Genomic DNA, 26,459 nt, shown 5'->3' with positions numbered 1-26,459 from the left:
ACCCAGTAGACTGGCTCGTCTCGCAAGGGTCAGATCTATTTCGGGAATAGGGCGATGATGTTGGCACGTGCACGTACGCAGGCAACATCCGAGAATGTAGCTTACTTTGATTTTTAATCACTATTTTCACGATGAGTGTTTCATACTCAGTCAACTCAACATGACCCTCTGTGACGTTATGGTTATCTTGTAAATTGAATTGAAGTGAGTCACAAGAGCAACGGAATTGGCCATCGCTGTGTAGTTACCGGTTTGCGAAAACACGATTTATCTATATGTGTGTTTATTGAAATCAAGTTTGTTACAGAGCACAGAGACTCGTGATCTCCCCTGATTCTTGTCCTGTTTGGAAACGGAATTTGAAAAAACGAGGAGTTGCGAATTTATAACAGTCCGGAATATATCCCCCTAGCGAACTCGAATTTTTGCTCGAAGAGACAAGATTATGTCTTCAGCACCTAATCTACGCAGAAACGGCAAACGTCCTTCGTGTGAACCGTGTAGGATTGGGAAATTGGCTTGTGGGCATGAACAGCCATATTGCGGGAGATATGTGAAGAAGGGATTCGAGGGAAGGTGTTGGTATCATCCCGCGCCTATGAGTCACGGGAGGGTGGATGGGGAGAGAGGAAGAACTGAGGAAGGTGGGGAAGAGAGTAGAGATGGGGGAAGCGTGAAAAGGAGGCGAATCAGTGGGAGAATCAGAGAGGGAGGTGAAAATGGAAAAGAATGGGTTGATGGAAATGCAGAAAGAGGAAGAGGAGGATTGGATAGCTTGGCCAATGCTGCGGTCATGAGAGATGTAGAGAGAGAAGAATGCGGCGGGAAGAGCACAGAAGCTCCCTCGACAAATCCAAGCCACTCTCACAATATCTCCAAGTCAGCCACTCCCCCGAACAATTCTCTTGGTATGCTCACAACCGAGGCGGAACCTCGAGCCACAAAACCCTCAAACAATGTCTACCTTTCTTCCCGCGGATGTAGGTCAGCAACCCCCAATCGTCAATCACATAAACTTTCCTTTCCGAATTCTATAGATCCAATGCTTGGGAAACCAACGATGCAAAATAATTGGAACGGGGCTAGTTACAAGAGGAGTAGACGGTTCTGGGGGCCTACAAGTTTTGGGGCTGTTTTTAGGAATGGTGATGGGAATGGAGAGGGGAAGGAATTGGACGCGGAAAGAGGGAGTGGAGAAAGTGATGAGAGTGGGAGGAGAAGAGAGACATTGGCAGGTGGAATAGGAGGAATGTTGGATATTGGGGACGATGGAAGGAAAAATCCTAGTTCGTGGCCTTTTGGCCCCCCGCTTGTGAGTCCCCATATAACATTTCACTTCGACTTTTGGAAATTTAATCTTTTCAAAGCTAGGAAGGAATAGACCGACATCTTACACAATTCGTTGTGAAATGATTACCAAAGCACTTTGGAACATACCGTCACTTTCAAGCTGTAATAAACTTCTAGAGCGGTATCATGATCTTCTCGAATTCTCAGTCCTGCCCGAATTCATGATCAAATATTTGATTTCGAGTATCTATGATACATTTGGCTCAATCCTAGCTGAACCTCGTAGTAAGGAGAAATTTGTACCTTTCGTCGAAACATTACTCAGAAACGAAGAAACACCATTACCCTCATCTCCGGACGATGGTGTCGCGTGGCTCGATACTTTTTGCGGGCCCAACATTCGATTTGAATCTATGGGACTTTTATTCTGCTTCATAGGAAGAGCATACCAGAGTCTGGTGGATGGAAATCCATTGTTTTTAGAAGAGGAAAATCATGGAAGGAATAGAAGACAAACAAGTTGGAGAATGAACGAGTGTGCGGATGTTATGGGGAAAATGTGTGATTGCACCGATACGGTAAATGAGATTGTTGTTGCATTTCGGGTGTCTATCTATGTGTTGGAAAGTGCAGTGGTGGGAGATGAGAGTATGTTACTTTTCATTCAATTTGAAGGACTCAGTCACAATCATACCCATTTCAGAAGATGAGCTAACATAACACTCAAACATTAAGGTTATAGTAATCTCAACCGACATGGAAATATGGTGACATCAGCGTGTGCTATTGGACTCCACCGTCTCCCCCATCTCCCTCCACACCTCTTAACCACAGCCGCCGAATACAAGCGTCGATTATTCGGTTCAGTTTACTACATGGACAAATGTTCTTCAGCTCTCAACGGCACACCGCCTGGTATTTCTCGTCTCTATTGCCGTCTCCAAATGCCTTCCGATCTCTCGGAAACAGAACTTTTCCTTCCCCGTGCCCAAATGCAACAAGCAATAGCTGCATGCGATGAGCAAGGATGGAATCGGAAAGGTGAAATTTATTGCAGTACTTGCTATAGAGCTAATTTACAAATCTACATGATCAAAGAAGAGATATTAGAGGGAGCTTTAGGTGTGGATGTGGAGATCAGTCGTGAACGCATAGATTCTCTTCTTTCTCGTACTGCCTCTTTAACTCGGAATTGGCCACCGCAATTCAAGTTTAATCCAACATCAACAGGGAGATTACTATTTGTACAATTAATCTTTTCATTTGAAGCGCTACACAACACCCTTTTGCTATATAGGCTTGCAGTAGCAAATAGCCTAGAAGGGAATTATATCCAGGGATTATTGGATACGGCAATGGAAATGTTGGAAAAGGTCATTATGATGTGGGAGAAGAGGGATGTGTTGGTTGGATTTGAGTTCTGTTTCGATTGGTTTATTACGAGCTATGGAATCCCAGCGGCAGGTGTAATCTGTGTGGAGTTGCTAAAAAGAGTAAGTGGAAATTCCGCCTCTGCTTCTGGTTCTGAAACGAGGAAAATGGGAACTCAAGAGAAAACAATGGCGAGATTTCCCAAAAGTGTAGCAATTCAGAGATTGACACTCTTTGGTGCGTTTCTGGATTGGGTGAGAGATACGGATGGGAATTATGCATTGTTGAGAAGGGTGAGGGGAGTGGTGGGGCGCGTTTTGAAGTGGGTTCTCGATGGGGGAGATTTTGACAGGGAAGTGGAAAGGGAGAAGGAGAAAAGCAACTCTAGCCAAGAAGACCCTTCCAGGATGGCTCAAAGCACAATTGATCCAACACAAGTTCAGGCTCAAGAATTTACAAATAACATGGGGATTGAAAATGGAATAAGAGCTGAGGGAGCACAAGTATGGGACAATGCAGGTGCTAATTTCCTACCGCAGCCTGCGCATACTGGACAGACGGTTTTTGATGATGAGTTTACGGCAAGTTTGGATTTCAATGCGGGACTGGAATCGCTCGAGGGGATGGGCATGGAAGAGATGTGGGGACAAGTTGATTGGTTGAATGCAGGGGATTGGATTGGGGGTGTTGGAATGGGAGGTACGGGGAATGGGAATGCGGGCTTTGGGTTTGGATTTTAGGATAATGATTTGGTGTATTATTTGTGGTAGATGGTACGATACGTGGAAACTTAATCACGACTATTGTCAACAAACTGAGAGAGGTACGGCGATATGATGACGGCTATGGTTTTCGTACGGTATGATGGAAATGCATCTGGGAAGTTTTGGTCGAATTTTTAGGGTTGTCTTTGTCAAACATGATACGGCGTACGGCAATTCTGACAGAACTTCCTTCTTTGGATGAAGTTGGATCAAGAGACACAGTTTTGATGATGCCAATACAGCAGAGGTACACTTTTCTCTGCCGTGTCAATGAGCTTACGGCGTCTTGGCTGTATGAACGGTTCATGAGCTAGCTTATATAAGTTCTACAATCCTCTTAGAAATCTCACTCCTCCATTAACGCCCAATTCGATACAGACAACCAAAGCAATACCTACGAAATACTCACTCAAAGACATTTGCGATCTTTTTCGCTTTGGATATCCAACGCATCATCAATACCCATTCTCAAATCACTACCTACCAAAACTATGTTCTCTTCACACAGCCGTCCAAAATCCTTCACGAGGTTTCCTGAACTACCCCTTGAGCTTCAACGCTTGGTGTGGAAATTCGCTTCTTTTGAACGTCGCCATGTACCCGTGGCTGCAAAGCGATGTCATTCTCTCAGCAAGCAAGTTACCGGAGAAGATGAAACTAAACAACTTGTCAGATTTCGATCCGATACTCCCATTCCCACACTATTTAGTGTTTGCCGAGTGTCGAGAGTAGAAGCCAAGAGATACTACAAGAAAGCTCTTGTAGCCGAACACAACTTCAGATTCTTTTCCATCGGTCTCGCTCCCCGATTCTACATCAATCCCCACTGCGATGTCATTTGTCCCGTCGGCAACCTATTCGGACATATCACAGTTATGCTCGTAGTCTCGATGCACAAAGCCCAGTGTCAGAGCATCGCACTCGATCAATCGCAATGGGGTGCGCCAGGCAATCAGTTCATCGGATCGGCGGCTCTCGATCAATGGCTAACCAGTATCGTGCGTCCTCCTCACGCCTTGAAGTCAATCACTCTCTACGCAGGAACAGACTACGCAGCCTCATACGCATACGAAGATGGATCTCGAGGCTTTCCGCACATCGTCTCTTCGATCGATTGGAATACCATCCAAGAGACAGATCAATGCGCACTCGGAATCGCAATTACGGATCTCCATAGATCTATCACCAGATATAGAGACCTAGTTCCAAAAATGGTACAAGACCGTCATGATGTTGAAAAGGGTCTTGCGGGTCCGCCGACACATCAATTGTTGACCAGAATACCCGTTTTTCACCATCTCTCAACAGAGGTTCTGGAGAAGTGGACGCCTCCCAGGTTGAGCCTGTTGATGCATGCAATTCCGAAGTCGCTTAGTGGGATTATGGGATCGAAGAATCCGTTTGAGACTTGGCATTGTGAGAGGGGGTGTCTGAATTGTTTTTCGAGGGTGGAGTGAGGGGTTGTTTGTTGGAGGGGGGTTGGATGGCCATGTTTTGCTCGGATTATTTGGCTGGGTAGGAAGAGTACGAGGGGTTTAGGCGAAGACCTTTGACGGTTAGCTTTAGGATTGGGGAATTAGGGGAGGGGTAGTAGATAGATTGATAACTCAACAAATATCATTATGAAAATATTGAAGTCTGTTGAACTGTTAGCCAGTGATGAATAGTAATTTCAGCAACTTTACATCATACAAATCATTGCTAGAAAGTTTATGCACATTGTATTACCAGCATGCGTCGATATCTACAATGTTATCTGCTTCAGGGTAACACAGAGTATTTCGAGAGGTATCACGTGAATAATGTAGCATTGCATACCTGCAAAGATCAAATGTGGATACATGCATACGCACCTCTGTGGAACAGACCAAACATTGAACTTCAACAATGGGTAATTTGACCACTAATTGGTATCCCCAATCCTCCTAATCAACAGGACTCTGAAACCTCATTTCACCCATCAACTTCACGATAAATATCAGTTCATCAACGACCCATCATGTCCTTGCTTTTTGAATTCACGGGGGGCCCCCTCACATCCGTATTTATGACATTGCTGATGCTCTATATGCTGTGGACGATGCTTCTCTGGGCATCACCGATTCTTGTATTTTTCTTCACGTTCTGGATGTTTTTTGTCAAGGCGTTTCTTTGGGGTGTGATTTGGCTGCTTGTGGTTGTTTATCTGGTGATGAAGATCTATGAGGTTTACTCCCATTTGCCGTGAGGATGGTATGGTTGGTGGGATGGCTTGCAAATTCACGTGCGCAGTGAGAAGGAGATGAGAGTGTTGGATTCGTTTGTGGAGGGAAAGTCGTGGATGGGAATTGTTGGGTTGGATGGAGGAGAGGGTGTTTGGGAGGTGCGAAGAGTCGCATATCATAAGAAGTGAATGGATGACGATCAGGAATAAGAGGCGCTGAGAATGAAGGACTTAGCTCGGAGTCTGGAAAATGTTTAGTTGAAAGTATTAGCGAGACTAGTTGGTTTTGATGCTGTAAAAGAGGCATATGTTGTGGAAGTAAGGTGACAGGCGTATTTTGCGTTTGCTGGGTGAGAATGCTTCGAATGACGGGATGGTCGTGTATCTCGAACTTTGTCAGGAGATGTGGATCGTATCATGTCTTGTGCACAATGATAACTTTATGCTGCATGTAAGTTATGGCAACAAATCCTATCACCCTAGTGTGGTACGCTCGCACCTCTTGAAGCATTGGCTACGGGGGGGAAGAGAGACAGCAATGGGAAAAGAGAAATGGATAACATTGTTGACTGTGACGTGCGGGGGAACTGATAACTGTTGATACCCAAGGATCGCAAAATCATTCTCAGTACCGAACGTATCGAAGTAGCCAGATACCTTACGGAATACTTCCGACGATTTATACATGGAAACTGCATGATCTCTTCCAGTTTGAAAATTCAAAAGACTTCATAACATTTCACGACGTCGAGGATATACTCAAGTAGGTCTCGGTAGTGTGGAGGTTGTCGATGTGGGGTCTGTGATGAATAGTTCTAGATTCTACGGTCTTCCGAACCTCCGATTGGTCAAGTGTGTATGTAAGCCCGACTATCGACATCTTGACCTCACCTCTTGGCACTGCTACCTTGTTTTCAAAAGTTTCTGCTTGAGAACACATCGTTCTTCTCTGAACTATCAAATCGACAGGATCAATATCTCAATTCCTTATACTCGACATAGAACCAAAGAAAGTGAGGGGATAGTACTTCGTTCGATCGCTAAGGGCTCATCAATGCATCAGGGGGCCGATATCATCTAATAAGACTCTCATTCGATTTTACATCAATCAGGCTTCTCAATAGTTGGAACTGCAGTTTTATACCAGAGCGCTTCATATATCTGGATCGACTTAGATAGAATACATCGTTTTCTGAAAGCATCGCATTATATTCAAAAACTTGGATTCACATTGGATCCGCTGGCCTCATACATCAGACACTCATCAGTATTCAATCCATCATGGATCAGACCATTAAAACCCCGTCTGTTCCTAGACCCGTCGCTCCTAATACCATTGGATTCCTCAAACTACCCATTGAAATACGATTCAAAATCTGGGAACTCGTTGCCAATCAACCACGCAACCTTGACATTTGGTACCGACGTCTTGGACATTTTGAAGAGGAACGAAGGCGGTTCGCCTGTCAGGTTAATCGCTGGGTAACTCTTAGTGCTATACCCTCAATCCTGCATGTATCTCGAGAATCTCGTACCATCGGCCTTAAATTCTATCAATTGGATTTCGGAATCAACATTCCAACATATTATGGAATGAACATTATCAGTGAGCCGCGAATATATGTCAATTGGGATACAGACAGAATTGTTGCCGCGCAGACAAATCAGCATGGATATGGTGCCTTCAGCAACATGATTAATTCAGATGAACGTCTATGTGGCACCAAGTTGCATAAAGTTGCCGTTCGTTCTGATCATTATGACCCGGGATTATCAAAATCTCTGGGGCGTCGTTTCAATGAAATACTCATTTATTACGAGCCTTTTGTGTCCTATGATAGACTGAAATCGAGGAATTTAACGATTGAATTTGAGCCTATTACTGGTGTTGATTTAATTTGTAATAAGGAGAAAGAGGCATTGGATGCACATGTTGCAGATATTGAGAAGGATGAAAGACGGTGGGACGAAGAAGTTACACGAGCGTTGGCAGAAGGTAAGCCGGTCCCTGAGAGACTTAAAAATCATATCGTTGGTTCTTGGAAAAAGCCGGCAGTGAAAGTGGGGAATATAGTAATATATGGAAGGACGAGTGATGGTGGTAGCGAAAATGAGATATGGACTTGGAAAGGCTGGACTCCATTGAGTTCAGTTGATACTGCCACAAAATAGTCTACGATTGGTTTAAGAGGTGTTTTTACTCATTCAAAAGGGTTATGTCCTAAGTTTTGAATTCATACTTAACCGTTGAGAACTCGAGTGTCTCATCTACTATCTCAACTTTTGGACCGCCTACAATTGGGATGCAAAGGGAATAGAATGTTCAAGCGGGTTACGTACTATGGAAGACTGAATACTGAGGGCTCGTTTGGATCGATTTTTTATTTATTTGATGAAATCTCTAATAATAATAAAATGTCAAGAGTTTTGAAATATTGAAGTTAATATATTTGGAATAATATTAGGATGTACAAGATTGTGTTGAAAATGAAGAAGTCAATGTTCTTTTTCAAATATATTGATCAAAATAGTTCAATAATATTTGAAATTTGATATTGATTATTATATGAGAAAAGTTGATGTATTTATCATCTTAAGATTATCAGATTTAATATTATATTAAATCTAATATTGTATTCAATAAATATATTCATTTGAATTAATATAGATTGAGCACAATATTGTATTTGATGAATACTGTAATAAGTTTAATATGTGCTTTAATATATTAGATCTAATGTGAAAAAAAACTTGATCCGAACGCGCCCTGAGAGTAATTTATGATCAAGGACTGTGACTGGACAATAAAGAGAATGATATTTTCGATTCGATATGACTATCCTTTTGTTGAGAGTGGGTTTATAGGAAAGTTAGGCAAGATGATTGGGACTCCCGGATAGGTTTCGAAATCGTTTGGATATATACCAGGCCTAGTTTATTCCAACATAGTCCTACGATAATCATGTAGTTGCTCGATCATGCTATCATTTCTCCACAATATGTTTGACACCGCTAAAATTTTTTTTACGATTTATAGAAGATGCAACGCTTGTGAGACTATTTAATTATCAAATCGGAATCAAGAATCTGAAAAGTGGTATGTATGAAGCGTATTTGAACCGGGTGCGGTTCTACTTGTTCCGTTAAGTGCCAGCTTCTTGATGGATCAGCGGACCGAAAAGGATTTCTATGGGCGAAAGATGTAAGCGAGACGATGAATGCTGCAGATATGCAAGTTTTGATGGTCTTTCAGGGGTAACATGTATGCTAAATCTTAATCTCGCTGAGCGAGAAAGATTGCGATGCTTAATCTCTGATAATTGACAAACTCTATGAATTTGCAGTTCCATTGATTGCCTAGCTTTGTCATCACCGTGCCATTTCACAAAATACCTGTTTCTACATCACACTTACGGTTGTTGTAAGAATATGGCTAAATTTTATACATATTCTGGCGTAGTTCGCCAATCTCCCGGGAAAGGGTCACAGATATGATTGCATACAAGATCAAGTTTGGAGAGACAGTACCACGTAAACGACGCGAACCTTGGAAAATCGCCATTGCTTCTTCGATTAGCGATCTCAATCGACGCCACAATTGTTAGTGTCTAGATAGATGTTTACGGTGAAAATTTATGTTTTTAAAAAGCCGTATGGCTGCATGAGTAGGTATGTAACGTATACTCATCGCGTTCAAAGTTCGCGATACCGTAAGTAAACCTGACAAATCATAACCGTAAGCAAAAGGATTCAATGATTTGGGGTACTTACTTAAAGGGAGCTTGCCCCCATCGATCAACTCCTTCATTCTCATTTTGTCAACATCAAAGTTACTGACACAAACTTACTATTTATCTCTCCACCATCGAAATACAATAGTCTCACCATTAAATCTTACATTTATCGAACTTTAGTAACATCATCACCACAAAAGATGTCTTACTCGTTTTTCGATCACTCTTCAGGAGCTGCAAGTCCCAAGAGAAGCTTAATGCCAAATGCCACTGGTCCTGGTGTCTCTTCGCTTAAAGAGGAGCCACAAGAAGAATCCCCTGGTTCATCCATTACTCAAGAGTCTCCGGCAGAGGAAAATTGCCTGCAGTCTCCTCCACCTCCTCGACCGAACTACTCAATCGTACCCTCAACCATTGACCTCGAAGAGAAATCTCGCAAACCCCATCTAGACACATTCCATCAATTCATGGATCTTCCACTGGAACTGCGAATCAAGATATATGAATTTGCATCTCTAGAACCGAGAGCAGTTCCCATCTGGCCCGTCTATACCGACCGAGAAAACGACGACGTCGAATTCCGATTTAGATCCGAGACCCCTGCCATCATGCAAGTCTGTCACGAAGCTCGAAGAGAATCACAAAAGCTTGACATCTATGCACCAACTTCTGATACTTCATCTCCACTTCCACGTATCTGGTTGAAGCCTAGCATCGACATCATCTGCCCTGTGCGCAACGGCAGTTCCATCTGGACAGTTTTCCAATTCTTGAAATTCAGCCAGATAATCAATCGCCTCAACATCGAAAGCTTATGCATTGATTCTTTTGAATTTCAATGTTCCCAGCTAACGGACAATTTGCAAACGTTTGTTGTCATTCCAAAGTGGATGAATCATAATCTTCGCCAGATTCTGGCTTATAGCCCGCTACATCCCATCAATATCCATCGTCAGCCTCTGAGAATTGTCAATTCTACCAAGCTTAACCTCGAACAAGATTCTGAGGAAGTCATGATGCATTCTATGGAGGCGGACACCATGTTTGAAGAACTGGAAGATTTGATTGAGAATCTCAATTCTTTTCAAAAGGCCCAGGATGAATTAGATAAGATGACGGGTGAAAGATTGGTTCACATGCCTAGCTGGCTCTATATGCATCGGAAAACATGGACTCGACCGGAGCTCATGCGCTGTGCGGCCTTGTAGATTGAGGCCATGGTGGACTTTTGGGTCGGATGCAGAACATTGGTTGTGTTGGTGCATAGTTTAACGACACAATATTTTCGCTGGGGGATACAGGTACTTCCGAGTTAAATCATGAATGGTCACACAGCGCATTCTGCAGGCCGTGGTTTCTTCCTTTCCGCTAGTAACTGAGGTCCTGACAACTTACTTACACGGCTCTTACCAAAAGGTGCACAGGCACAGAATTTGGGGAATAGAATTAAAGTGATAAATATCGCTTCGAGCATTCCTCTAGTTCTTCGGTTATGATAGTAGAAAGATATTCTATTCTTCGCAGATACTTGAGCTATGAGCTTTGGGTCTACATTCCATCTTACATTATCTTAGCTACATAAATCAGACTCAATTCTGACAATTCTCTAGAACATCATAGTAATTGATTTATCATGGATCTTGTGCCTTCCTTATGTATCCCGTGACTCTATGTTTTGTGATCAATGTATAAATGAACATCCAATCTTTGCAGACAAGTCAAAGGGACTAACTATATCAGTACTAACTATACCAAACTAGCTATAAATTAATGACCCTCAATGTTAATCAGTATCCTTTGATCAATTCCATTAGCTGCAGCAAATATTACGTTTTCAGTGCACATTACAGAAACGAATTATATAAATGTCAGATCATGAGCTCACATATTTGTCATGGAAACATTATCATTCATCAAAACATATAAAGCTCTTTACATTTGAGGATATTTAAAGTGCTACGATTTGAGACTTTTGAGTATGTTTTTATTGTTATTGTTGATTATGATGTCTCAAAATAGGTCTTTATGTGTTCTATTCTAGATTCAGAGCTACGAAAGCTATGTGCATTACACTTGTGCTCTAGTGTGTGCTCTAGTGTGTGCTCATGCGTGTATATTCACTCGTATCGCAACCATCATATATCCAGCTGCGAAATTTGAGTATATTTATAACCACATTGCTGAGTTTTGAGACTTGCTTCTTCCTAGGCCTAGACGTCCTACAATGACTCGTGAAACAAATCTTCTATCAATAATTCAAGTCAATTGGAGCATCACGTGAAATATAGTACAGCCGTCTGTTTTCTACAAGTACCTACCTACCCAGGTATTGAATGTATGAATTCACCCAGCACCAATCAAAACATTGTTAATAAACTAGCGAGATACTAGTGCGATTATCTTTAAGCGAAATAAAGTCATTTGGCTATTTAATAATCACTTTATCTCTGTCCCAAGTAAACTCGACAAAGATTATTACAAGATTGAGTTTAATTTTCATAGCAAATCTTGTGAATATAAAGACGCATACTCGATATTAGTTTCTTGACTTCATTAAGATCATATAGATTATCAAGACATTAACTTTCTATAAAACTTCCAAATACGATTGAAAAGGTAAGTCAATTTCCCAACCATCAATAATTCACACCTGAATTTGTTGCAACATTTTGCTGTTGCTAATTGGCTTCTTTGCAAATAGAACTCTCTTGATATCAAAACTGGGGTCAATCTTCAAATCTTCAACATTCCATCTATCTACCTCGGTCAGGTCTATTGGAACGAAAGGCGCATTCAATTAGCTCCAAAGAAAAACATGCAAACGGAATCAATATGTCTGCCAACAACGGTATTTCCACAATCCACGATACCGTAACCAATAAAGATGTTCCCTTCAGTCGGCGATTCCCAGCAGATATTGAGTCAATGATATTCGAGGAAGCCTGTTATAACGAACGTGTCGTATGGATACGTGAATCGCGGTTTAAGGTCGCAATCGATAGCGGATACAGGTCACTTTATCGCTTCCGAAGTAATCAACCCGTCCCAGCCATCATGCACGTCAATGCAAATGCTCGAGAAATAGCTTTACGGCATTACAAAGCCGGCTTCGCCGCTGAAAAGAATTTCAACAAGCTAGACCCACCAGAGATAGAGAATCATCGCATCTATCTAAATCCAGCTTCTGATATTGTTTGGCCGGTAGATTCAGTGAGTAGTCATTTTGTGAAAAGCTTGAGAGATTTAAATGTAGAGACGATTGCCATAGACATCTTCCCTATGCTTAATATTCTCAGAGGGTATTTCAATTACGCCCTCTGCCCCAGAAATGGTTCCCATAAAGCCGGCTGGGTCGAAAGAGACACTGAGGCTACAAATCTTTGGATTCATGATCAACCTACAGAGCTCTTTTGTGGGTCATATATAAGCATATTGCATGGTTCATCAGAATTTGGACTACCTTATTGCTGTGATGCGATGAGATGTTCCACTAATTTGGTGAGGGAACTCGCCGCAACTCATTCACGACAAGTCAGAAAGAATCATTATAAGGGCAACGAAGGAACCCGGGCACAGAGGTTACCTCAATGCCCAGAATGGCTTTTCGAAAGATCAGGCAACTGGCAGAGACCCAGGAACAAGTTCTTGCTTCATTGGCGTTAGACCTAGTAAGGAGTTTGGATAGAAACTCTGGAGGTGGAGTCTTTTATAAATGATATTCTTCAGCCTTGTTTATTCAAGAATGAGGACATCCTCGCCACGTTCAATGGAAATGAATTCTCAAGAACCCTGTGAAGGTCTAAGAGTTCTCAATGAGTGTGTATCAAAATTATCGAGTGATAATTATGGTTACTTCTAATTCACGAGCAAAGACGTAGGGATGGCTTGTGGGAATGGAAAAAGAATGCGTGATGTTCAAGTGGTCACGAGAATTGAAATTGGTTTCTGGGAGAAAAGAATGGGTGTATAGAAACCGCAATCCTCGACAGGCTGTGGGCAGCTTTTGTGACCTCATTGATGGCATCAACTTTTTCGCCAGATCTTCTACCTTTAAGCAACCATGTATCTCTGAATCATATCTGCAATTTTTTAATAAATCCTATAAACTGCATTGTAATCTACATGTGAATTTTGTCATGAACACGTCTTATGCTAGTACTAGCCCGGAAAACTAGACCCCCGTAACTTTGCACAGCAACTACTCTCAATCATTTACACAAGTGCAGCTCTTTAGGTTTCCTAGCGCTGTTGCACCGTAATGATAAGCGAGCTTTCGTACCAAGTATGTATCAACTCATTTACGGTATTTTTGACTCATCCGATTTATAATACAATGTTCAATAACTCGCGCGTCCTTGCTACGGTCTTATCCGCTTAGCTTGGTTGTAATTGGCTTGTTCCCATTACCTTAAAGGCTTCATTTTTTCCCGTTCAAATTTCTGATTATCACATCCTCTTCTTTACAACATCAATCAAATCGAACCAGATTCCACATACAAATCTCCTCTTCCAACAAGATTCCTGAGCTCTGAGCTCCATCAGCTTTCCTAAACACTAATATTATCAACCTATTACACAAAGCCGAACTTCCAACTTTCCGAAGCAGAAACATGTTTAGAACAACCCCCCAGAGCTTCAATAGCTTCCAAAAGAAGTCCTTGGGCTTTTTGGAAAAGCACCTAAGCACGTTCCACTTCTTTCCTCGCTTGCCAACAGAATTGCGACTTGTGATCTGGAAAGAGGCTTGCCGAGATGAGCGCACCGTCACAGTGTTCTCGAGTGATAGAGTTTTAGATGCGAAATTCTCTCAGGGTCATGGCGACTTGCCATTCTATACCTTCAGGAGTCGTAATTCAATTCCGGGAGTCCTTCACGCAAACGGCGAATCCAGATTTATCGCCATGAAGTTCTATTTACCCGTCTTTGACACGCGAATGGAATTCCCACTTGTTACCACATTGGGTACTGGAACAGCGTCATCCATCTGGATCAACCCTTCAACCGATCTCATCTGTCCTATGACATCCATGACTGATGACCAATGCGACGCTTTGGCCCAGAAGATGCGCGATGTAAAGGTTGAACGCATTGCTCTGAATGATTGTGCATTCCAGAGATCTGCATCAATTCCTTGCGACAAATGGGGCACATTCTCGACCCTAACGGGTCCTTTTTGGATGAATGAAGATATCAGAGAGGTCACAATCTATACCTCCCGATATTTGGTTCAACCTGATGAAGACATCGAATTGACTAAGTTCGATCGTAGGGCAGCATTTCCTCCCAAGATGATGAAGTCGAAAATGGAGATTTCGCGTCTACAAAACACATCTTTTGGGAATCTTCAAAAGATCCTGAAGAAACAACTTCTTGAAGATGAGAAAAACAAGAAGCATAGCCGAGAGTGCGTCAAGCTTGCTGCTTGTCCACAGTGGTTGTTTGACTGCCGTGGAAAATGGACTAGACCAGAGCAACGAGAAATGGTTGCAAATTCTGTCAACTCCGTCACGATTTTTGGGATATAGTTTGTTTGCGGAGAGGAATGGACGGAAGGATTGACGGGAAATCATTTCGGGGAATTCTAGGCTTTGGGTAAGAGGGTGGAAAACACCGGAAATGTATTAGATTAGCAATTCTATCATGATATGTCATCACAAAATAAAATATGTATCTTAACATAACATACCTGTATCCCAATTATTCATAATGTGCCAATGCGGTGTGAGTTTGTGGCCCGCGTTGATTGGTCAAATTAGCGAAAATGGGGGGCTACACAAGGGAAGTTTGTGACTAATGATCTGTCGATACCTAGCAAATTGACACATAAGAAAAATTCATCGTGATTAGTGGTCTCTATCATTAGCTGAGAGTTTTGGCAGGCTTTCTGAAAAGTTTACTTAACTCTCGAGAAATGGCCGAGTGGCGTGTATAACAGTTCCTTCCGTTCACAACCAACTATAGCACAATGTAAAATGTTGAGATCTTGAATTCATTGGCAGCAATTGAATTATACTTTGCAGAAATAAACCATTGTAGATAAAGCGACTTAGAGAGTATCTGAAGATGAGAAATATGGTAATGAAGTGGTGGCTCAGGGATTTGATACTGTTAATGTCCGAAAAGCAATTCTAAGTGAGGGGTTAAAAACTGTCAAAACTGTGGCATTCGAAAGGTCCCACGCATTTGTTGTTCTTAAACAATCAAGAAAGAACATTAATTTCAAATATTTGATAGTGATTTTTGTAATGAGATTGTGGCTAAATGCACCAAACAGTGACGACCCACTAATATAAGGATTAATGTGACTGATAAAAACTAGCAGACCAAGTTTTCTCTTTATCCAATGATCTTATTTTTAAGCCTAGTGATCAGGGCAATCTGTAAGTCTCGACAAATAACTGAGCGGTAGAGCTCGCATTCTTTGCATTCACATTGATGTAAAACAGAATAGACTCAGGCATAAAATCACATGTCGATATTGTGTCACTCATACAACAGTCCACGTGGAAACTTGCCGTGTTGGACGTGTAATTGCAATTGCAAAGAAATTATTATAAGTGAAAGAATCAACTCCCAATCTTCACCCAATTCTCTCAACCGAGAAGTTTCATAATTTCTCCTGATTGAAGTAGTTGATCGCTATTCATAACTTCTTTCCAGTTTATTGTATTCAACACACTTTTATTACGAAATGTTTTATCTTTACTTTTAACAAACAAGAGGCACGGTTACTTCGTCTAAGAAGCGGAGTATATGAATACATAGCTCTTTAGACTAAAAACAAGACTCACGTATATCCCTTAAGAATATTCTGTTTATAGTCATCCAATAGCCGTAAGAAAATCTAAGAAGCCAGCATTACCAGCGCTACACTCATTATAGTCTATATTAAATTTTAACAGATACATAGCCAGCTAATTTTCACGGTTTGATCGGAATCTTCAGTTTTCAAATATCATTATTTGTACGGGTTGCTCAGATCAATCTTTCACTAATGTAACTCTCGGACCAGAAAATCCTTGAATCTGTCCTTATGATTTTAATTGCGCTCAAAGCTAACTTGAAAGTACTCCCTCCTTCGAACTTTCTTGCAGGAATTTTCATATCATACGTCATGCGCTGCTATATTTCCCAACCAAATGCCCTCACACCATATCCGTCTCGATAGACTCGCAGAATCTCATTCAAAAGCTCTGAAATATGCTATCCTCAAGATTCAGTTTCAAATTAGACCCAAGACTAGAGACAAAAAGTTGTATGGCAATAGAACTTAAGTTCTAGTTCTCATGTACAGCTAGCAGCGTATGAACAATACAGTTTCCAGAACACGAATCAATTATGTAATACCAATTCAAATTGTCCAATAGCACCAACATCAAAAAGGTCCAACAATTAAATTCTATTCATAAATAAGAAAGTTAAAAATGCCATTTTTGGTGTGAATAGTGGCCCAAAAGGGGGATGGTCATAAAGTGGGGTATCCGACTCATAGCGTGCATCATCGGTTGCGTAATCATTAATTGCAATTCTCGAAACTTGAAGGATTTGAAAGAAAAGTTTGAGACCAACTTCAAAGTTATGAGGGCTCCACTTCTGAACTGGACAAAATCTATCGATCGCGGGATTGAACCAGAAGTTAGATGGAAGATGTTGCACCATGGACATGTCGTTAGCCTTCAGGCGGTCATCCAATAGACTGTAGCGTTTTCTGGCCGCCTCGTAATAATCTTTACACGCCATGAAGCCCTCTGGAATGGGAATGTCGGTTCGAAACTTGAATCCTCCCGGGCCTAATTGTGGCATGATTCTAACTGGAACATTTCGCGGATTTAAATCGACGGCCTTTTCCCAGATCATCAGTTGGATCTCTCTTGGAACTTTTCTGAAAACTGTGAATTCATCTAGCACTACTTTTCGAGAGGAGACAGGGGCTAAGACATGGCCATTTGGCGGAATTGATGAAGATTGGGCCATGTAATTAGCGCTGAAAGTTGGTCCGGTCGCGTTTGGTAAACTGTCAAATCCAACATTCTGTGTCGAGCTAGGAATTGATCCTGTCGAATTTGCAGAAGCTTGAAGTCCTGGCGTTACATCACAGGTGGTATCTGGCAGAGGCTGTTGGACTGTGGGTCGCGCTCTTCCCAAACGTTTCGCGGGTTTCCCTTGTTTTTTCATTTTCTTTAAAGGAGGTTCAATTGAGAAATGAAGCTTCAATCACAAATGTATTTTTCAAAGCAGTTTGTGTATTAACAAGAATTTAAGAAACTGATCCTGGAAAGATGAACATATTTATACCAAACCACAGGGAACACGGTCGAGCTTGATTACAACGAATAAACTTCATGAGAAGTGAATAATTCATATTTTGGCACTATATCTTATCATGCGGTATAGATGGCCCCGATAGAAAGATCAAAGATATGTCACCGTATCAGAAATGTCTACTCATTCGAAGGGATCGAGGTTACGGTCAAGATTTATATCACGCAGTTAAATTCTGTCTGTAGAAGATGAAGTTTTTGGGTAGCACTACATATTACGGTAAATGTGATGCGGGGAAACGAATTGCGCAGGTTTAGGAAACGTCTCGCTTAATTCTCAGGAGCCGGAATTCTCAATCTGGCGCCCGCATATAATCAATATAACCTCGTGCCCCCTTATAATACGGCTTAATGATTCCGTTCATATGTTCGCGTGTTCGCGCGGTCGCGGTCTTGATGGGCGCAAAATGCTTAAGTCATTTTCAGAAATACTGAAATTCTCTTCCCAAAATATATTCTCTCTTAGATCTAACTGATACTTGAATCTTTTCACGAAATCTTGACAAGGCAATTTGATATCTATCAGCGATAGTAATCCATTAAACTATCCTTCTCATATCACTTCGATATTGAATTTTCCTCTTTTCAATTCCCTCCCTTCAATCAACGACAAGGACCAACATTAATATCGACCACCATGTCTCGAAGCTCAATTCAAGCTATTTCTGCATCTTCTACGTCTCTAACAAAATTGAGATCCAATCGAACGACCATGAATAATATCCCACAAGAATTGTTCGAAAGGATCTGGGAGATGGCAGATACTGGACTGGGTCGGAACGTTCCTGTCAGCTGCAGACTTGTCGGAAAAGGCTTCGAGATCTACAGTACAGAAGCAAAATCTAATATCACAGCATTCGGTGTCCATCGGCGATCAAAACAATGGGCCAGCACAGAAAATAACGTAGCAAGACTTCTGCGAAAAAAAGGCCACAGGGGATCTCATAGCCAGGTTAAATCACTTTACTTCGATCCTAGACGTGACCGAATCTGCCCAATCAACGAAGCAAAGTGGACAAGAGAAGCCGTTGAGTTTCTCTATTGGGTTATGAAAGCTATCGGAGTAGAGCGCATCGCTGTTAGTGATTGCTCTCACACGCTTGGCATTGACAACAATGCTCGAGGACCTTGGGCTTCCTTCTACTGGTGGTCCAATATCGAAAACTGGAGCTCTAGTTTTTCGGAGACATTGATGTACACGACAAAGATTGATCTTGACGTGCATCAAAGAATGAAATTCGTTGATTGGAATGGAGCTCCAGCCCCAGTTACTCTAGGCCATCGCGAGAAGCGAACTCGTGAAGGGCAGAGATTGAAGGCTCGGCTTGCAACCCGAAAACTTCAGGTTGCAGAAAAAAAGCAAGACACTGCAGACGATGTTGCAAAAAGCGAAGGAGTGTCTAGGGTTAAGCAGGATGGGGTACCTGCTTGGTTATTTGAAGCTGGGCGTACTAGGCGTGACTTCAACTTGAAGCCGATGGTTGAAGTGGGCTCGCTCGATCCTGGGGATTAAACTGTTGCAGATGATGATGATAGATCGCCGAAAGTAATGAGGAAACTGATTCCAAATCTAACGTCTACATCTATCGCATTTGCAGAGAGAATTGACAATCTGGTGAGGCACTTGTAGTCTGAATTGAAGTGAAGGGTCAGAGGATAGAGGTGGTGAAGAAGAAACAGACTTCAACGAGGAATCGGAAGAAGATGGAGGAATACAGAAAGAAGAAAGTGGGCATTATGTCGAAGAAGAATATATAAATATTAATATAAGAAAACTGAAGTGTGTTCACACTGAAGTAAACCCATATCTAAATCACTTTAAACTTATAATTATCCATTGTATTTTGCAAAATAAAAAGTCTCAAACAGATAACAGAATTTATCATGGGCTTTGTTTACGTGCCACCACTAACGGTCTAAGAGCAACTTTATGTAACAAAATGTTTGTGCTCATGTTTCAATTGATTACTTAAAAGAAACTTAAAATTGAAGACATACCAAACGCATGATGATCATTGTGCCTACGATTAAATGCTAGATATTAGGACTGTCTCCCACATACGCACAAGTACTCAATCACAGTGTACCAAGATGATTTCTCTTTCTTTACTCGGTTTTATTGAAAAATTAATGATACACTCAATTTAATAACATATTTCCAAAAAAATAAGCGATTTTTTATACCTCATCAATTTTGAAATTCAATTTTAATCATTTTTGAATTTATTAATATATCTTCAAATTGAATAAACTTTTTAAAATAATTAATATTTCAATTGAAGGAATCAATACATAATTTTATAGATATATTAAAATAATAATTATAAAATTGAAGGTAGATAGAATATAAATTCGATTTTGAAATTGAAAATTAATGTATTTCTAAACTATTTTCAATTATTTTCGAATTTTTGTTTCGAAATTTCTAATTCGATTAATATCGATTTGAAATAATCGAAAATCATATAAATAATACAATTTATTATTTTCTATTATTTAATTAAGTTTTTAATTGAATTGAATTATAATTGATAAAAATATTATAAATTGAAATTAGAAAATCTAATATTTAGATGTTTTTGATAAAGCATTGAAATTTAAGGTTTTGGAAATATGTTATTAGATTGAGTATACAAATTCAAGGGGCCTGATAGAATGCAATTCCTGAGGAGATTTGTGATAAAACTTCAAACAGGCAAAAGTAGGATTTCGGAATCATAGAAATCAAGTTAATGACCTAATGATAAACTAATCAGTGAAATAGCATGGACTTTACTATTCCTTCGCCCTTAAAGGCATATTTCAGATTACTATCTACCATTTCTACCTCTTCTTTCCGTTTGTGGGACGAGATGGGGGCGGAGGGGGGGTTAAATCGACAGTCATGTATTGAGCAGGGCAAGTCAACTGAAGATTTCAAGACAGCCGTATTGAAAAGTTCACAGTTCTTAAGATAGGTGAGAGAACACATAAAGGAGTTTGTCTGTACTGTATATGATGAAGACTGTGAGAAACCACCCTCATTACGGCGATATGCCACATCACAATTGCGTGGCATCGATGAGCATATCCCCTATAAAATCTCTATCTAAACCAGAAAGATTGTATGTTGAAAGCTTACTACATATTTCTCTTCCTAACATAATCTTCTCTAAAAGGACTACTTTGCGTTGATAACATCTAACTGCGACGTTAATTTAATAACATTTCCATGGGCTACATCTCCAGAGTCCATACCACAATCACATTTTCAAGCTTGAATTCAGAAGAAGCAATACCATCGAAATTCAGACAAACAAAATCAACCTACAAGATGGAGTCATCAACTATCGCATTCAATATTATGTCACTGTCTGACGCAAAAGTTCTTAAGTTATCATATCTCTCCACCATTCCAAATGAGATATTCGACACGATTATGGCCGAAGCCGAGATCCAAGAACCTCAAAATGTTACTGTTAGATGCAAGAGATCCAGTAACACATTCGAGATCCATAGTGACATGCAACCGTCAAAGGCTTCACAAATTTTCTGCCGGTCGAGACAGTGGGCTAAGTCACAGCATGTCGTATCTCACTTGGCCCACCGCAGAGGCTACGTCTGGCCCCTAGAGCCCCTGCAAAACTTCTACTTCAATCCAGAAATAGACACACTCTGTCCCATTATGGAACAGGAGTGGACATCAGAGGCCTTCTACACACTCTGCGAAGTTATAAAAATAATCAAAGTGTGCAGGATTGCTATTGGCGATTGCACACATGCCGAGGATGCTCTGAAGAGTCGATGGGGATCCTTCTGCAGTATGAAAAACATAGAAAATTGGAGTTCAAGCTTCAAAGAAATCATTATGTACACAACGAAGCGAAGCTTCGACGAGCATTATAGACCAAATTTTGCTCCATGGGAAAGCAGCAGAATAACTCTAAGCATGTACCAAAGCAAGGCTCGAAGCATTCAAATGCATCATTCCAGGCCAACCCTGAAGAAACTCATTGCAATAAAAAATGCGCAAGATATGGCGGACGAAGGGGCCAAGCGTAATGGGGAAGGAAGGACAATGGTGGAAGGGATTCCAGCCTGGTTGTTCGAAAAGACAGCTAAGGCAGACCTTGATTTAAGAATGATGGTAGAGGTTGGATCTCTTGATCCTGAAATTGGAGAGGATGAAAATGGTGGAGATGGCAATGGCGGCGACGAGAACGATGGAGGCCATGACGAGGATGAAGATGAGGAGCTTGAGCCAGACGAGGGCATCGAAGACGAAAACAGTGATGATTACTTCACCGATTAGGTAATTGAGGTAGAATAGTAAAACCAAATCCATATAATAAATATTTTGAGTTCATTGCATCACTAATTGCAGTAAAAATATTATTTCCTGAATTTGAGCGTTATCGACATGTCAAATATCACAAGTTTCCTCTAGCATATCAAATTCAAAGTCCATTTAGACAATGGATCGTTGACGACGACTCAACACGCATACAGAGAATCGTATACCTCTTTCCGTTTTATCCTTGATTTATAAATACAACTGAAGCTAAATTGCATTACGGGGTTTGGACAAATGCACCATGCCTAGCAACATAAGCCGAGAAAAGCGTAGAGCGAGGCTTGGCGACGTGAAATACATCTGGAGCAAATACACAAATTAAATAACAGGATGCGCTACAAACTTGATTGATATACTACTCATTGCGAGGCGAAATTCTGGTGAGTATAGGCGTTCTCTTATATAAGTGCAACCAAGATAATAGTTATTGGGCTAAGATACATTCTTTACTCGGTATGAGTTCAAGAGATGTAGTATGGATTCAAACAGCTAGCTAATTTAGCATTCCTCGAAAACGCAGATACTTGCTCAGAGTGCAGGGCAAAGTAAGAATGCGAGACTATCAAAAAAGTGATATATGAAATTTGAATTTAATCTCGCTACAATACAAAATTAGGACTTCTTCTGGTCACAGACATCGACTATTCAATGAGATTACTCTATCTTTGCTATCTGCATTCCTAAACACACAACCAAAATCACTGTTCCTTCTCTCCTCTTAAGACGAAAGTCAGCTTGCATGAATGCTAAGTGATCAAGTGAATTCAAAAGCTAAGCGTAGCAGTACAAGAGAACTTGGAGCCTTCGACACGAAGGAAAGAACAAAGAAAGAGCTTTGCTTATACTGTATATAATAAGGATAATATCAAGATGTATCCAGATACGGCGATTTTCTCCTGGTGGTCCACGCGAATAGTGCGATAGCGTGGACAGCTCGCGCTATTGCGCTACCGGGTGAATGATCCAAACACTTCTCGGAATCATTATTAGCAGTCTATAAAGGCTAGATTATTCCTCCTTCAAAAATATCATCCTGGACACTTTCAAGACATCCATTCACAACTCTTATCTCTGAATACTATCTTGATAACATTTTGCAACGAAAGACTTCCCACGTCATCCTCGTGACTATTAACTTCGAATTCAAACTCAATTTTGAACTATCAATACCTAACGCGACAATGGAGAACTCAAGATCATCGATCAATCAACAGGTGGACCCATCCGGTGAGATCGACAGGGAAATCACAAATCTCGATGCACATCATCAGATCAGCAATCAATCTGCACCACTTCGTGCCTCCGATATCTCTAGGAAGGCACCCATTCATCTCCCAAACGAAATATTGGACCTTATCTGGAGTCACACGTATATCATAGAGCCACAAAATGTGACAGTCAGATGTAAGAAAGTGGGAGAAAGCTTCGAACTATGGAGTAATGAGCCATATTCCATAGCATTGCGCGTCTGCCGACAATCGAGACAGTGGTTCAAGGACCAACATCACGACAAACGATGCAACATAGCTTCCCTTGCGCAAATTGGAGGCTATGTCGGACCACTGAAACCACTTAAGAATCTTTGGTTCAATCCACTAATTGATCGCATCTGCCCGATAATTGAAGGAGATTGGAGTGATGAGGCTTTCATTACCATGTGCAACGTAATGCAAGCCACTAAGGTTGCCAAAGTTGCAGTGAGTGACTGTTCCCACGAATCCGCCATCTACAGTCCTTGGGCGGCCTATTACAGACTCAGCAACATTGATAACTGGAGCTTGAGTCTCAAAGAAACGATGATCTATACAACCAAGAGCGATATCAATGAGAACCGCCAACTCAAGCTCGTTGAATGGACCGATGGAGATGTCAGGCTGGACATGTTGCAAGAGAAGCGCCGAAGAATCCAGATCAACTACAAGGCTATGCCGACTTTTAAGAAGGTCTCAGAAGCATACGCTGATCAAAGGATTGCAGATACCCAAGCAAACTTCGAGGGGAACACAGCAAAGAAGGTCCCAAATCTTCCGATCTGGCTCTACCAGAACATGGAACAATGGGAGGGTCTGATGTTGCAGATCATGGTTGAAGCTGGCACTCTTGATCGCCAAGAAAATTATTCGGGCGAAGAATCATCGGACAGCGATGATGAAAATGATAATAGGGATAGTGGCTATGCACACAGCCAAGATGACGATGAAGAGGCCAGCGACTCCGAGGAGGATGAAGATGAGGAACCCGAGGAAGATGAGGGTATTACGGATGAGAACAGCGACGATGATATTGACAATTAATGATCGTCTAGCTGAAGTCACAAGGCTCATGAAGAATCAATCTTGTCATATCATACCGTCAGCTTCAGAAAGCTAAAGACGTTATATGGCATTTACTGTATGAAAACCTCAAATAATTACGAAGAACCATGTAGCTTTCAACTTCGAGTCTCGGACAAAGTTCTCAGGAGATAATGAAGTAAAAGAAGTACTTGAAAGTAGCAATGCACTTTAGGAAAGACAAGTGGGGCGACAAGACCAAACAGATCAATTTAATAAGATTGAATACCAAAAATACAATGCACGTGATTTTTGAAAGGTGAAATGTATGGTGAGTAAAGATCTTTTTTTCATATGTCTGCGCCATCTAAGTGGCAATTACTCCTTAACTCCTCTTCACTATGTTGAGGCCAGGCTCCGCGAGAGAGAAATCTTTCATAGAGGACAGATTCTGAACATAAAGCGTGCTTACGCCATACTCTGATCATACTCTAGTCCAAGCATTGTTGAACTTGCAAAGATGCTCGGTGTGACTTTGTGGGTGTGAATTTGTGCTCCTCCTTCTAACAATGAATAACAGATTCCTTTAAAAAATAATTTTCCATCATTCGTATCTTTATATCTGGATTGGAATTCACAACAGGTAATCAGTTTCTGTTTAGTTGTATTCCGCGTAGTTGTGTACTTTAGGCTGCGTCGTTTTTTGAGTGAATATCCAAAAAAGAAAGAGCACACTTCTGTGAGATTCTGTTTCCTAAATTTATACATGTTAGTTTTGACTTATTTTTGTCATGTTGTGGAATTACTATTTCTATATTATTAGTCAGCCTTGGACCAAAAACATGTTCGTATATTAGTTCTAGACCTGTGAATCTGAATAGTAAGATTACCATTATGGAAACCATCAAGTGGTGTGTTGTTCGTTGGCCTCAAAGATCGAGCTGCTCTAGCGATGCAAGACTCTGTTCAGATTGAAAAAAGCTTGAATAAAAGTAATTTTAGTACTCAATACTTTAATTGACTTAAGATACCTAGGTACATCAAAGCTAATAAGTGGTCTGTCTGGGATTGTGCTTAGTGAAAAGATCTTGGTATAGTATTTGGAAAGCAAATGCATAACAAAATACCAGAGAAGTCTTCTGGATTATTAAACTAAGCATCCACAAATTTTCTTTATAATCTATCAACGGACTGTCGCTCGAAAGCCAATTACTAGCCTGAGGAAAGAGAAACTTATCCAAGAGCTATAAGCTTTAAGTACTTTTTTTTCATTTTATTATAAGATTTAACAAAAACATACCAAAGTAACACCCTTCTCTCCCTTCTGGCCGATACCCATTTTGAGAGTGTTTTGAGAGTGGTGGTCTTTCAATGGTGAGTACCGAGTATCCAGTCAACGGGTGGGCCCAAAGAATTCATCCGGCAATTTTTCTTGATTCACTTGAAACATACCCATTGAGGCTATCTCTAGTGAATTTCTTCAAGCCGTTCTTAACTGTCAACCGCGGATAACCGAAGCTCCAGGCCCAAAAGTCGGCAATATTACCATCATAGCTACATTGAAGGTGAATCCAATGGCTATGATAACATTATGTGTTACAGGAAAGTACTTCACACTCTCTGGAGAGATTTCCACCAACGAAGCTCATGCGTGAACGTTTGCTTTATACATATATTTTTGAATCCCTGGTATTTAAGCGATGTGGCAATACATAGTTGTATAAAATTGAACTAAGCAAACATGTCTTCTCTGGATTAGAAGCCAAATTCAGAGCTTATTTCTTAAATACGTACTGGTGAGTGAGGAGAAGGTCCAAGCGAAAAGACCGAATCATATCGCCGTATGACTGAAGTCAGATAGAGCGCTTGTTGATCGCCATTGAGTAGAAGCCCCAGGCATTCTTCAGTCTTCGGCAAAGTATCTGCTTTGATGTATCGATTCTAGTAAAGTGATGCCGTTTGGATTCATCGTCAGATTGAAAAAAACAGGCCTTCTGGATGCTCTTAAACATCGTGTCTTTCAAATACATGAACGCCGTAGCCACAAACTTCAGACTTGAAGCCACCACGTGATTCGACGAGCTTCTCTCACCACAGACTTTTCCTATGGTCTTCTAGTACACAATAGAAACCATTGTTTCGAATCGAATCGATGGAATAGTCCTCGAGA

At 41.0% G+C, this 26,459-nt stretch overlaps 11 protein-coding genes across 11 annotated transcripts; 9 read left to right on the top strand and 2 right to left on the bottom strand.

The window, feature by feature from the left end:
* Positions 1-445: 445 nt before the first annotated feature.
* EAE98_010394 (uncharacterized protein) lies at positions 446-3,401 on the top strand (the record flags this gene model as incomplete). The annotated part of the gene is made up of 3 exons (XM_038958015.1): positions 446-1,312; positions 1,368-1,938; positions 2,026-3,401. 3 exons carry the CDS (start codon positions 446-448, stop codon positions 3,399-3,401), a joined length of 2,814 nt encoding a protein of 937 aa, XP_038805578.1.
* A 515-nt stretch (positions 3,402-3,916) lies between these two features.
* Positions 3,917-4,882, top strand: EAE98_010393 (uncharacterized protein; the record flags this gene model as incomplete). Its single annotated transcript, XM_038958014.1, has 1 exon — positions 3,917-4,882. One exon carries the CDS (start codon positions 3,917-3,919, stop codon positions 4,880-4,882), a length of 966 nt encoding a protein of 321 aa, XP_038805577.1.
* Positions 4,883-6,909: 2,027 nt separating this feature from the next.
* Positions 6,910-7,800, top strand: EAE98_010392 (uncharacterized protein; the record flags this gene model as incomplete). The annotated part of the gene is made up of 1 exon (XM_038958013.1): positions 6,910-7,800. The coding sequence occupies one exon, from the start codon at positions 6,910-6,912 to the stop codon at positions 7,798-7,800; it is 891 nt and encodes a 296-aa protein (XP_038805576.1).
* Positions 7,801-9,562: 1,762 nt separating this feature from the next.
* On the top strand, positions 9,563-10,570 carry EAE98_010391 (uncharacterized protein; the record flags this gene model as incomplete). Its single annotated transcript, XM_038958012.1, has 1 exon — positions 9,563-10,570. One exon carries the CDS (start codon positions 9,563-9,565, stop codon positions 10,568-10,570), a length of 1,008 nt encoding a protein of 335 aa, XP_038805575.1.
* Positions 10,571-12,194: 1,624 nt separating this feature from the next.
* On the top strand, positions 12,195-13,025 carry EAE98_010390 (uncharacterized protein; the record flags this gene model as incomplete). Its single annotated transcript, XM_038958011.1, has 1 exon — positions 12,195-13,025. One exon carries the CDS (start codon positions 12,195-12,197, stop codon positions 13,023-13,025), a length of 831 nt encoding a protein of 276 aa, XP_038805574.1.
* Positions 13,026-13,972: 947 nt separating this feature from the next.
* On the top strand, positions 13,973-14,887 carry EAE98_010389 (uncharacterized protein; the record flags this gene model as incomplete). Its single annotated transcript, XM_038958010.1, has 1 exon — positions 13,973-14,887. One exon carries the CDS (start codon positions 13,973-13,975, stop codon positions 14,885-14,887), a length of 915 nt encoding a protein of 304 aa, XP_038805573.1.
* A 1,867-nt stretch (positions 14,888-16,754) lies between these two features.
* EAE98_010388 (uncharacterized protein) lies at positions 16,755-17,537 on the bottom strand (the record flags this gene model as incomplete). Its single annotated transcript, XM_038958009.1, has 1 exon — positions 16,755-17,537. One exon carries the CDS (start codon positions 17,535-17,537, stop codon positions 16,755-16,757), a length of 783 nt encoding a protein of 260 aa, XP_038805572.1.
* Positions 17,538-18,320: 783 nt separating this feature from the next.
* On the top strand, positions 18,321-19,196 carry EAE98_010387 (uncharacterized protein; the record flags this gene model as incomplete). Its single annotated transcript, XM_038958008.1, has 1 exon — positions 18,321-19,196. The coding sequence occupies one exon, from the start codon at positions 18,321-18,323 to the stop codon at positions 19,194-19,196; it is 876 nt and encodes a 291-aa protein (XP_038805571.1).
* A 1,800-nt stretch (positions 19,197-20,996) lies between these two features.
* Positions 20,997-21,974, top strand: EAE98_010386 (uncharacterized protein; the record flags this gene model as incomplete). The annotated part of the gene is made up of 1 exon (XM_038958007.1): positions 20,997-21,974. The coding sequence occupies one exon, from the start codon at positions 20,997-20,999 to the stop codon at positions 21,972-21,974; it is 978 nt and encodes a 325-aa protein (XP_038805570.1).
* A 1,223-nt stretch (positions 21,975-23,197) lies between these two features.
* EAE98_010385 (uncharacterized protein) lies at positions 23,198-24,310 on the top strand (the record flags this gene model as incomplete). Its single annotated transcript, XM_038958006.1, has 1 exon — positions 23,198-24,310. One exon carries the CDS (start codon positions 23,198-23,200, stop codon positions 24,308-24,310), a length of 1,113 nt encoding a protein of 370 aa, XP_038805569.1.
* Positions 24,311-25,218: 908 nt separating this feature from the next.
* EAE98_010384 (uncharacterized protein) lies at positions 25,219-25,628 on the bottom strand (the record flags this gene model as incomplete). The annotated part of the gene is made up of 3 exons (XM_038958005.1): positions 25,219-25,251; positions 25,417-25,533; positions 25,590-25,628. The coding sequence occupies 3 exons, from the start codon at positions 25,626-25,628 to the stop codon at positions 25,219-25,221; spliced, it is 189 nt and encodes a 62-aa protein (XP_038805568.1).
* Between the last annotated feature and the right edge of the window lie 831 nt (positions 25,629-26,459).

The sequence above is a fragment of the Botrytis deweyae genome (assembly GCF_014898535.1).
Source record: "Botrytis deweyae strain B1 chromosome Unknown BDEW_036, whole genome shotgun sequence".
NCBI lineage: Eukaryota > Fungi > Ascomycota > Leotiomycetes > Helotiales > Sclerotiniaceae > Botrytis > Botrytis deweyae.
The sequence above is the reverse complement of the archived record's forward strand: the minus strand, read 5'-3'. Positions and strand labels throughout refer to the sequence as shown.